The sequence below is a fragment of the Scylla paramamosain genome, unplaced genomic scaffold (genome assembly GCF_035594125.1).
Source record: "Scylla paramamosain isolate STU-SP2022 unplaced genomic scaffold, ASM3559412v1 Contig71, whole genome shotgun sequence".
In the NCBI taxonomy this organism is placed as follows: Eukaryota; Metazoa; Arthropoda; class Malacostraca; order Decapoda; family Portunidae; genus Scylla; species Scylla paramamosain.
Genome location: NW_026973736.1, coordinates 415,001 through 427,500, shown reverse-complemented (window position 1 = coordinate 427,500; position 12,500 = coordinate 415,001). Strand labels below are relative to the sequence as shown.

Here is a 12,500-nt window from a genome sequence, read left to right as displayed (position 1 = left end):
AAGATATTATGTATGTAGTAATAAAACAAATTGATAAATTGTACAAATACTAGTGTACCATGAGTGCAGGCTCTGTTTGCCATTTTTTTCTCCACAATTGTTTCTTTATTAAAACCATCTTACTTTCTATTGAGATGACTTGACACTTAGCATTTTCACATCATCACTAGCCTTATGATTGTCACCAGCCATGATCAATAATCAGAAAGTTGGAAAATATGCAAACAAATCTTGGAGCACAGTCAAACTGGTGTTAGCAGGTCAGAAGTTGAATGAGAACAACATGGTGTCTCTCTCCTTTGCTATGCATGGATAGTGCTCAAACATGGCACTAGGTTAATTTGAATCTGTGCTGGAGTGACAAACATAATTTGGACTTGTGTGGGGACTCTTGTCCCAGGGATTCTTGTTCCTATCTCCAGATGTTTTTGTAAGTTGAGGAGCATCTGTATTCATGGGTTAGAAGACACAGACCTGAGGTGTAAAGAAGTAGCTGTGGGGATGGGAGATGAAATAAAGGATGATTTTGTTGTGTGAACCCAGTTAACGTGAAGCGCAGTCCATAGAAAGTACCCTGCATCTGTTGTGGCTTAAGGATTGGAGTGAGTGTAGAGCAGGGAATGGTCTCATTATGAAGGGGCAGGGGTGGTAAACCTGTGTATACTGTTGGGCCTTCCTGTGGAAGTATGTGGCAAACTGTTAATTATGCCTAGGGTCTGGAGTGTAGCAGGGTGGTCCATGAGACAATCTCTTTCTGGCAGGGGCCAGTAGGACTAAAACCATGAACGATGTGTGTATGTATGAGTGCATAGTGCTTTGTTTAGGCTGCCTATGTAGGATTGCTAGCCTGGTAGACAGAAAGACTTAAACATTAACTAATATTGTATTTGGAATCCTTTCCATGCCTCACTTTTGTCCAGAAGACAGTCATAAGAACTCTGACTACTACCACTCACTGGTCCTCCTTTGCCCACAGCCAGTGCAACTCAGAAGAGCAAGTACAGCAGACAGCACATTGTGGAACCCTCAACAGACCTGCATCAAATCTCAGAGGCAACACAAAATGTGGAAGCCACCTTGGATGCCCTAATCTGTAAGTGTGGCAGTGCTAATGAGACTCATGCATAGACAAATGTACCATTTCATGTGTTGTTTAATTTTTTATTTGTTTATTCATTTATTTTTTTTATTTATTTATTTATTTTTTTTTTTGATCATCCCAAGTATTCTTTTAGGAAATTTACACACACACATGCAGGCACGCATGCACACACGCACGCACGCACACACAGACAGACAGACAGACAGACAGACAGACAGACAGACACACACACACACACACACACACACACACACACACACACACACACACACACACACACACACACACACACACACACATAGACACACACACATAGACACACACACAAACACACACACACACACACACACACACACACACACACACACACACACACACACACACACACACACACACTGCCATGTAATCAGTCATTCTTTTATAGTCTTGTATTTTCTTTTCCAGTAGAATGGTAAATAATTTTTTTTCTTTTTTAAAGTGTTTGCAAAGAGCAGCTCACGGTATTTTATATTTTTTTCCCCACGTTGCCATTCACTTGCATTCACATCTCACGTCCCAGTCACCTTTTTTCCTTTTTCAAAACTTCTTAAGCATTAACTTAGGCCATTCCTTCTCCTAAATCTATTAACAGGGTTCTGTCCTGTCACCCACTCTCTTTTTATTATCCATCAATGACTTTCTAAACCAGGCTTCTTGTCCTGTCCACTCCTATGCTGATGATACCACCCTGCACTTTTCCACATCTTTTCATAGATGTCCAACACTTCAGGAAGTAAACATTTCATTCAGGGAAGCCACAGAATGCCTGACTTCTGAGCTTTCTAAAATTTCTGATTGGGGCAGAGCAAATTTGATATTATTCAATGCCTCAAAAACTCAATTCCTCCATCTATCAACTCAACACAACCTTCCAGACAACTATCCCTTCTTCAGTGACACTCAACTGTCCCCCTCTTTTACACTGAACATCCTCAGTCTGTCCTTTACGTATAATCTGAACTGGAAACTTCACATCTCATCTCTAGCTAAAACAGCTTCTATGAAGTTACGTGTTCTGAAATGTCTCCGCCAGTTTTTCTCACCCCCCCAGCTGCTACCTCTGTACAAGGGCCTTATCCGTCCATGTATGGAGTATACTTCACATGTCTGGGGGGGGGTCCCACTCATACTGCTCTTTTAGACAGGGTGGAATCAAAAGCTTTTTGTCTCATCAACTTCTCTCCTCTAACTGACTGTCTTCAGCCTCTCTCTCATCAGGGCAATGTTGCATCTCTAGCTGTCTTTTACCACTATTTTCATACTAACTGCTCTTCTGATCTTGCTAACTGCATGCCTTCCCTCCTCCTGTGGCCTCGCTGCACAAGACTTTCTTCTTTCTCTCAATCCTGTTCTGTCCACCTTTCTAATGCAAATGTTAACCAGTATTCTCAATCATTCATCCCTTTCTCTGGTAAACTGGAACTCCCTGCCTGCTTCTGTATTTCCATTTTCCTATGACTTGAACTCCTTCAATAGAGGGGTTTCAAGACACTTATCCTTCAATTTTTTACTACTGCTTCGGACACTTTTTTTTTTTTTTTTTTTTTTTTTTTTTTTCCCCTGGCCAGTGTCCCTCGTACAGAAAAAAAAAAAGTGTAGGTGTCTTGTTTCTTGTTATTTTCTGCAGTTCCTTCAGGTCAGCAAACCCCAAGAACTTATTGTCTGCCACCTTTTGTCTTGCATGTATCTGTAAGTGTGGTTAATATGCTTTATAGAGGGACTGCCTGCCTTGTGTAGTCTTGCAGCTTCCATTATACTCTTATGTACATGGCAGGATATATGAGACTTTCAATTCTTAAGTTATGTTATGCACTTTGCCTTGGCCTCCTTGTGTGAGATTGTCACTCGGTTCATATGCTTTCGAGTTTTAGGTATGTTGGGCAATGTTCTGAAACACTACTAAACCTCACTTCCACTGCTTTTAAAAGGCTCTGGATGAAGTTACATGGGTGTTGAGGTACTTATACAGGTCTAATGCCATATTAACAAGATTTCAAATTTATCAACAGGAGAAATTTCTCTTGAAAACCCAGCTAATCATCTATGTGGTCTCTGAAAATGGTCATAGTGAGAGCAGAGTGCTTCAGAATATGGACCATGGTTGTACACATGCATCACTACCCACTGCATACTCCAGCAGCAGCAGCAGCAGCATCAGCAGCAAACAGCTAAATGCTGCATCACCCATCAAGAGGATGAAGATTGCAGCCACATCAGAGAGGCTGGCTGTGAATTTAGTCTTCCTGCCACAAGTTGAAGTTCCTGCTGATAGCCAATTGGTCCTCACCTTGTTCATCAGGCTTGACTCTTGCATCTTCTGAAGGCTGTAGGAAGAGTAAGTAAGGTGAGTGTATGAGGGTTTGTAGGGAGAGAAAGTCTGGTACAGAAGATTGAAAAGGAATTGTGTCACTGTGGAAGAAAACTGAAGTATATCATTATGCTTTTATGTTGTGTAATAATATAGCAGTAAAATGCAGGCTGTATGGAAATAAAGGCACATCAGGATTTTATAAGAAGATTAAATTTTATAGGGAAGATTAAAAAGGAATATTGTGTCATTGTATCTGTCTCTTGCACCTTCCTTTCTGACTCCCATCCTTTGCAGTTCCATCCCTCCATCCACTTTCTGTCTTCTCAATCTTAATTCACACACATACACACATGTGCACACACACCTGTGGTCAAATAACTTCCTAAAGGTGAATTTTTTTTGCAGCCCAATAGCATTGCCTCCTGTGATGTATTGGACTGGCAGTTCCTTGATTCTGGAGGAGTCTGCAATAGGAAGACCACAAATGTAGTAGTTCATTGTGACATCCATACCTATGAACATGTATTTACCTGCCAAGTGAGTTTTTTATTTGTTTGACGTATTTATTTTCTCTTTTTTTTAATGTAACAGGAGGACTGGCCAAGGACAACAAAAAGAGCAAAAGAAAAGAAAACAAGACCCACTGAACTGCCAGTCCCAAAAGAAAATTCAAAAAGATCATCCAAAATTGGAAGATGTGTCTTGAAACCTCCCTCTTGAAAGAATTTGCATCATAGGAAGGAGGAGGTACAGAAGCATGTAGGGAGTGTGGGATTAGCTAACAGTGAGATACTGGTGGTGGTTATGCTAAATTGAGGAATGTTTGTGGTTTTATCTAAATGAAGAATGAATCTGGCTAATTTATTTTACCTGGTGGAAGAACCTTAATTAATGTTTTCATTTATCAGAGGCAAGATATGAAGCAAATGTTTATATGACAATTTCAAGTTTGCATCTTTCTCACTATGAGGAGAACTAATTGATGCTTTTTAATGACCTGTAAAGGAATTTTGTTCAACATTGCTTCATCTTAAGGGATTTAAGGATTAACAAAACCAGACCAAAAAATTCCCAAAGCATTCCAAAACAAGAGAAATAATGAAAAACACTGAAAAACACACTCAAATCATCAACAGATGTATCCAAAACATCAAAAAGACACAAAGAGAGATGAATATTTCATGAGAAACAATTAGAATATAAAAAAATACTAAAATCTTGAAAAATACACCAAAACATCAAAAAGACAAAAAAAGGGAGATGAAGAGACCATGACAGTGAAGATTTTCCTGACACCAACGTGGGAGTTGCTTCTCCAGTCCCTCACTGTGGGAGCTGTGAAGGACTTACCATTCAAGACCTTCTCCAGTCCCTCACTGTGGAAGTTGTGAAGGACTTACCATTCAAGACCTTCTCCAGTCCCTCACTGTGGAAGTTGTGAAGGACTTACCATTCAAGACCTTCTCCAGTCCCTCACTGTGGGAGCTGTGAAGGACTTACCATTCAAGACCTTCTTCAGTCCCTCACTGTGGAAGTTGTGAAGGACTTACCATTCAAGACCTTCTCCAGTCCCTCACTGTGGGAGCTGTGAAGGACTTACCATTCAAGACCTTCTCCAGTCCCTTACTGTGGGAGCTGTGAAGGACTTACCATTCAAGACCTTCTCCAGTCCCTCACTGTGGAAGTTGTGAAGGACTTACCATTCAAGACCTTCTCCAGTCCCTTACTGTGGGAGCTGTGAAGGACTTACCATTCAAGACCTTCTCCAGTCCCTCACTGTAGGAGTTGCAAAGGACTTACCATTCAAGACCTTCTCCAGTCCCTCACTGTGGAAGTTGTGAAGGACTTACCATTCAAGACCTTCTCCAGTCCCTCACTGTGGAAGTTGTGAAGGACTTACCATTCAAGACCTTCTCCAGTCCCTTACTGTGGGAGCTGTGAAGGACTTACCATTCAAGACCTTCTCCAGTCCCTCACTGTAGGAGTTGCAAAGGACTTACCATTCAAGACCTTCTCCAGTCCCTCACTGTGGAAGTTGTGAAGGACTTACCATTCAAGACCTTCTCCAGTCCCTCACTGTGGGAGCTGTGAAGGACTTACCATTCAAGACCTTCTCCAGTCCCTCAGTGTAGGAGTTCACTAAGTTATCTGGGGACCTCAGCACCACTTTCTGCCATGCCTTTCTCAGCACACAGCACTCACCTGTCTGGGAGCCCACACAGGTTTGCTGCTCCCAGGGAAGAAGAGAAGGCACGTTATAATCTAGCCAGACTGATGTGGTGATATGAGATTGTTCACATCCTAGGTGGTTATTGGAGGCAATCTTGATAAAGGACTAATTAAAAGGGCCTGGAGAAAGCCAGTTGAAGGAAGATCAAGGTAAAGAGTGAGTGAGATGGAAGGATGGAATTGTGCTAGAGCTGCTAAGGATGGGAGTCACAGAAGAAGATGCAAGGGACAGACACAACCAAAGAAGACTTGTGCATGGTGCCAGCCCCTCACTCCAGAGAAGCAGCAAAAACAGAAAAAGAGGACTGTAGTCACATCAGTATTTTACACAGTCTAGCCTAACAGTCAGTTAGTTTTTGGTAGACTCTGGAACACTCTGCCTACTTCTATATTTCCTCCTTATGACTAGAACTCTTTCAAGAGGAAAGTTTCAAGGCACTTACCCTCCAATTTTGGATGATCCTTTTGGTCTTAAGGGAATGGCACCTAAGTGCGTCTTTTTTTTTTTTTTTTTTTTCCCTCCCAAAACCAATGCCCCTCAAGTAAGAAAAAAAAAGAAAAAAAATTAACTCACAAATCCAGGGGTGGATTTAAGGTGGTGTCATACTAGCACTTTTTCCGTCGATTTTTCTTCGTTCCACATGAACTTATCGCATGAATTTGTCAGACGATCAGGATTGTTTCCTCCTGCAAACTTCCGCCTTTGTTTATATTTCCAAGACCAAGACCAAGACTTTCCGCGTGACTTCAACCTGTCTCACAGAGCGTTATTACCACCTCTACGCTTCGTCATGGAAGGAAAACCACATCCAAGTTGGACACGCCGTTCAGAGGAGATCCTTGTGGAAAGCATCAGGAGCCATAAGTGCCTCTGGGACCACAAGGATGAATCTTGTATGAAGAAAGGCCTGAAAAGAGCGGCTCACAACACAGTCACCTGTGCCCTCCAATACTGTGTCTCACAGTACACAGTATTAGTTTCAGAGTAGCATATCTTTGCTGCAGTGTGGACTCCATGTTTGTTTGCACTCCTTGGGCTGTGCCAACGGAAAGTTTCAGATGAAACACCATTTGTGTGCGACAGGCCGCAGCCAAGATATCCATGATTTTCAGAAAAACGATGGAAAAAGTTGACGGAAAAAGTGTTGGTGTGACACACCACCTTGAGGTCTGTGGAGGCCCATGGCCAGCCTGAGATATTTATATTAATGTTTTTATGTATCTATATTTCATTCAATTTTTTAATATATATAATATAATCTAGAGAAAAGAGCATATTTATTTAGTGTAAATGAAACAAAAGCAGCTGTATTAATAATGACAAAAAATGTTAAAAAGTTCATAGAAAATTAGTGTTTACTGATTAATTTGAGTTTCTTTCACTTACAGAATGCTTAATTATGTAAGGGACTCCCCAGATTGTGGAGATCCCAACATTGTGGAAGCCTCTGGCCCCTGGGCAGCTGCCCTCTTTGCCCACTCCTAAATCAAGGGCCCTGCACAAATTTCTCTCTCTCTCTCTCTCTCTCTCTCTCTCTCTCTCTCTCTCTCTCTCTCTCTCTCTCTCTCTCTGTCTGTCTGTCTGTCTGTCTGTCTGTCTGTCTGTCTCTCTCTCTCTCTCTCTCTCTCTCTCTCTCTCTCTCTCTCTCTCTCTCTCTCTCTCTCTCTCTCTCTCTCTCTCTCTCTCTCTCTGTCTGTCTGTCTGTCTGTCTGTCTGTCTGTCTGTCTGTCTGTCTGTCTCTCTCTCTCTCTCTCTCTCTCTCTCTCTCTCTCTCTCTCTCTCTCTCTCTCTCTCTCTCTCTCTCTCTCTCTCTCTCTCTCTCTCTCTCTCTCTCTCTGTCTGTCTGTCTGTCTGTCTGTCTGTCTGTCTGTCTGTCTGTCTGTCTGTCTGTCTGTCTGTCTGCCTGCCTGCCTGCCTGCCTGCCTGCCTGCCTGCCTGCCTGCCTGCCTGCCTGCCTGCCTGCCTGCCTGCCCCTCTCTCTCTCTCTCTCTCTCTCTCTCTCTCTCTCTCTCTCTCTCTCTCTCTCTCTCTCTCTCTCTCTCTCTCTCTCTCTCTCTCTCTCTCTCTCTCTCTCTCTCTCTCTCTCTCTCTCTCTCTCTCTCTCTCTCTGAAGTGTGGATGGTATATCAGCACAGGGAGCAAAAAACCAAGGAGCCAGTGAGGCTGTCACTTTGAAGAGATCATTGTTGTTGCATCCAGCATCCCAGCCTGACTGCCTAGAGAGCTCCTGCAGGTTGCTGAAGGGCAGAGTCACAGACTGCTCCACTGCCAGGTGTGAGACCAGTGTGGCAGAGTATGATGTGTACACAATGAGGGACACACCACAGCCAACCCTGTAGGTGACCCATGCTGCACTGCTGATTGGGTAGGTGTTGGAGCCTGCAGGAGGAGGAGGAGGAGGAGGGGGGGAAGATGCTATAAAAAAAGCAATTTTAAAACCTGGAAAATGATGCAAAAGCAATTTAAATCTTTGAAAGGGACAAAAGTAGATAATTTTAAATTCAAGTGTTGAAAAGACCATTTTAAAATGTTTCAGAGATAAAAATACAATTTGAAAATTTTCTCACCATTTCTGAAAGATTTAAACATTATATCTTACTAAGAAAACTGTTGATACCTTCATCATGAGAACTACTGATAACAAAATTAAATACATTACTTACGATATCCATAACAGTTGTATCAACACCACTTGCTTGCATTGCTCATGCCAGAACCAATTGGAGTTAATATCAATACAATTATGGAAATACATCAGATGTCATGTGAAGTTTACCAATTTTAAATCTATCCTTTAATGATTGTCTTCCTGTATTCCCATCTTACCAAACATTAAACACCACTACCCTTGTATTCATCTAACAGTCCCACCCATATACACATGTACACCCATCAAAAAAATGTTGTCACCTTTATGGTGTGTTACTGTATGACACATCACACAATGATTTCTGGTATAACTCATGCAGTATGGTGCAAAGTTGGTAACCCTGCTGTGCCAAGTTGCTTCTTACTGGGGAATTTGTGACTGGTATAATATATGATCCTGGTATGATGTGGAAAATGCACTCCATGAACCATTATTGGCTCTACAGAATGAACTACACTAAAGTGATAATAGTATGGGATGTTTACGAGGGAGAAGAATGGAGAGGGGGGGGGGACAGGAAGACGTACCAACCTCTACAAGTCATCACGGCTGCTGTGCCATTGTTTGTTGCGGTCTATTTCAGAACCTAGAGTAACAAAAAATATTTTGACAGGTGTACTAGCTAACTAACCGGACACTAAACATTGCTATCCTGCAGCTAACCAGTCCTTGCATTCAACTAACAGTCTCACCCTTTCAGGTCCTCACCTTGCTGTAGGAGACCTGATAACATGTACCAGCCATTTTACCAAACACTAAACACTACCACCATTGAACTGACCAGTCCCACACCCCAACAGGTCCTCACTTTGCTGTAGGAGAGCTGACAACACGTACCAGCCAGCAACTCCCATGCTGACAGGCTTCTCCCCCATGGGTATGTAGCACCTCTGGAGTTGCTCAGCAAAGAAGAGGATGCTAGCCAAACCTATCATGTTAGCCAGGATGCACCAGTACAGAGCTGTGTCCATTGGGGTTGTGTAGGCTAGTAGCATCTTGTCAAGATCCTCATAGGTGGCCACAAACAGTTTATAGCTATGAGAGGAGGACTTGCCTTGTGAACATCACATTGGGGTGAGTGTTTAATCTGATTTTGTGTTAATTTGTTTTGTGGGGAGTGAGTGTTAATGTGACTTTTTGTTAAGTGAATGCTGTGCCTGGGCTCCTGAGGTGTAGTGTGGTGTGGTGGGCCATAAGACTGTCCCTTTCCACTAGGGGTTGACAGGTATTAAGAGTGTGAAGGATGTGTGTGTGGTGCCTTGTTTGGGCCATCTTGTGTGTGATTGCCAGCCTGATATATACAGAAAAATAAGTTATTAGTGGAGCTGAGAGTGTGAATGTGTGGTGGTTTGTCTGGGGTGTCCTGTGGGGGATTGTTTGGCCTGGTATGTAAATACATTATTATTTGGGTTAACTGTGAATGTTGTATGTGTGAATATATGGTGGATTGTCTGGGCCACCCTGTATGGGGTTGCCAATGTGGTATATAGATATATCAATCAAATTATTTGACATTTCATATTGTAAACATTTTGCTGATCCAAGTTAATCTGTTAAGGGAGTGCTTGTTCACTATCCTTAAATCATTATTTGATCATCACTTGTGTATATATATAGGCTGGGTGTAGGTAACAACTTTCAGCCTCTCTTCAGTGATGGACAATTCAGAGACAGTGAGGTCAGCTTCCCCTGACTGCAAAGCTCCTACCATGCCCGTCCACTCATTATTTGAGCTGTCTTTCAGTTTCCCTCTAGTACCTTCAGACTGTACAAGTCTGTCTCTCTCTCTCTCTCTCTCTCTTCTATATCTGCATGTTTATCTCCTCCTTCATGCATCACCAAATACCACCAACTGTTCTATGTATCCTTGCATCTAAGATTTGTCCTAATTTTGCAGGAAGCCCACCCCAGCAGCCCAGCCTCCCCTGACAGCTGTCATCATCTGCTGCCTTGCCTGGGAGGACCATAGACACAGCTTGTCTCTGATGTCTTCCCCACAATGCCTTGTCTTTGTTGGCTTCAGTGCAATTTGTTTGTCTTCAGTTTAAATAGTATTGTATATACTATCTTGTCTTCACCATCTTGAAATGTGAAGGATGTTCTTGACAAACAAACAAGGTAGTATTGTATAATTATTACTTTAAATATTGTCTTAAATTATCTTGAAATTTGTATAAAAAAAAAATGTGTAAAAAGAAAGCAAATACAGATGATTATCCCTGTAGTGAAGGAGGAAGTACTCAATATCCCTGTAGTGAAGGAGGAAGGACTCAATTTTTTTTTAAGTTTAAGGTGTGATTTGCACATAGAGGCCCCTGGATTTCCCTGTAGATTGACCCTCCCTGAATGCAGGGAGGGACGGTGCCTGTATGTACAAATCGCACCTTAAACTTAGTATTTTGTAGTGAAGGAGGGAGGAAGTATTTTGTAGTGAAGGAGGGAGGAAGGACTCCTTTCTGAGTCCTTCTTCCTTCACTACAGGGATATTGATCTCTATAAATAATTTTTTTTTACAAAGCTAGCTAACAATTATAAGGCAGATTACATTGAAAGTCATAATTATTAAGCAAATTTAATTTTTTTTTCACAATACAATTATTAAATTTGACAAATTACAGTGAGTTTTATTTTTCATCAAGTAATTTCTTTGTTCATACACATCTTTCCATGATGAAGGAGGGTGGACAGTGAATTGGTGCTCCTGAGCCTCAGGACAGCAACACCACTTTCTTGCCGGGTTCACATATGGCTTTGGTTCACCCACGGCTCCATCTTCTGCAATGTTTAGCAACTGACAGGCAGGGTTCAGACAGAGCTGGGTTCTCTTCAACTGTGATGACGGAAGGCCCAATTCAGTCAGAGTACTTCACTTCAGGATGGATTTGACAGGCAGCGGAGTTCATCCTCCAATTTTACTGGGATTCCACAAAGCTGACAGCCCCTAGGTTCATCTTCCACTTCATCTCTTCTTCAGAACCTCTTAAAGCTTCTAATTCCTGCCAGCCCACTCTCCACTCCTCAGCACTGATCACCTGTTCCCTCCTGGCTTGACTGGACTGGTGGGCTTCAGCACAAATCAGCTGTCAATGCAGGAGTGAGATGGCAGCCTAAACTTTCTTGCATCAAGGCAGCAGGCAGTCCTTCACTCTTCTGTGTCAATCCTGGAAGGAAATCAGTTCTTAGTGATACACTCTAGAGATCCATCAACAGATTCTATACATGATGAGTAAAGCAGTATTACATGTAGTCGTACTATATTTCCTAATATCAAAGACACCACCTATTTATCTCTATACCTGGCTGGCAATCCCACACAGGGTAGTCCAGACAAAGCACCACACACACACACACACACACACACATTTACACTCTTAGTCCTGTCACCCCCTCCCAGTGGAAAGGAACAGTTATGGATCACCCTACTAAACCCCAATGTAATCTAAACTGGAAACTTCACATCTCATCTCATTTGCTAAAACAGCTTCTACGAAGTTAGGCATTCTGAAACATCTCTTCCAGTTTTTCTCACCATCCCCCAGCTGCTAACTCTGTACAAGGGCCTTATCCATCCATGTGTGGAGTATGCTCCACATGCCTTGGGCGGTTCCACTCGTACTGCTCTTCTAGACAGGGTGGAATTAAAAGCTTTTTGTCTCATCAACTCCTCTCCTCTAACTGACTGTCTTCAGCCTCTCTCTCATCTCCACAATGTTGCATCTCTAGCTGTCTTCTACCACTATTTTCATGCTAACTGCTCTTCTGATCTTACTAACTGCATACCTCCCCTCCTCCCGTGGCCTCACTGCACAAGACTTTCTTCTTTCTCTCACCTCTATTGTGTCCACCTCTCTAATACAAGAGTTAACCAGTATTCTCAGTCATTCATCCCTTTCTCTGGCAAACTCTGGAACTCCCTACCTGCTTCTGTATTTCCACCTTCCTATGACTTTAATTCCTTCAAGAGGGAGGTTTCAAGACATTTATCCTTCAATTTCTGACTACTGCTTTGGACAGTGTTTGGGGATCAGCACCTCAGTGGGCTTTTTTCTTTATTGGATTTTTGCTGCCCTTGGCCAGTGTCCCTCTTGCATAAAAAAAAAAAAAAAACTGCATGAAAGAAGAGAAAGAGGAGACCTAATAATGTACAAATTAGTAAACAATATAGAAA

The 12,500-nt window shown here is 42.3% G+C and overlaps 1 protein-coding gene and 1 long non-coding RNA gene across 26 annotated transcripts in view; one reads left to right on the top strand and one right to left on the bottom strand.

Annotated features, from left to right (window-relative positions):
- The window catches only part of LOC135098630 (uncharacterized), a 76,707-nt gene that overhangs the window by 20,879 nt on the left and 43,328 nt on the right, over nucleotides 1-12,500 (bottom strand). For 15 of the 24 annotated variants that reach the window (XR_010267206.1, XR_010267193.1, XR_010267194.1 and 12 more), the window contains one exon: nucleotides 10,892-11,493. The exons of 1 other annotated variant lie outside the window; for it this stretch is intronic. Coding sequence is in view for 1 of the 23 variants with exons in the window: in XM_064000989.1 (XP_063857059.1) it covers nucleotides 3,225-3,465; nucleotides 3,817-3,974 (399 nt within the window). In the remaining 22 variants the exon portion in view is untranslated. Of the gene's footprint in view, nucleotides 1-3,047; nucleotides 3,466-3,816; nucleotides 3,984-5,552; nucleotides 5,680-7,068; nucleotides 7,688-7,921; nucleotides 8,062-10,891; nucleotides 11,494-12,250; nucleotides 12,417-12,500 lie in introns of those variants that run through there. 8 more of the 24 variants (XR_010267199.1, XR_010267207.1, XR_010267197.1 and 5 more) reach the window with 5 other exon arrangements.
- On the top strand, nucleotides 7,909-10,947 carry LOC135098634 (uncharacterized). Of its 2 annotated transcripts, none has more exons than XR_010267221.1 (3): nucleotides 7,909-8,047; nucleotides 9,133-9,209; nucleotides 10,230-10,947. It is a non-coding gene; the product is annotated as an uncharacterized LOC135098634 (long non-coding RNA). The 2 variants fall into 2 exon arrangements; XR_010267220.1 differs by having other exon boundaries at nucleotides 9,133-9,406.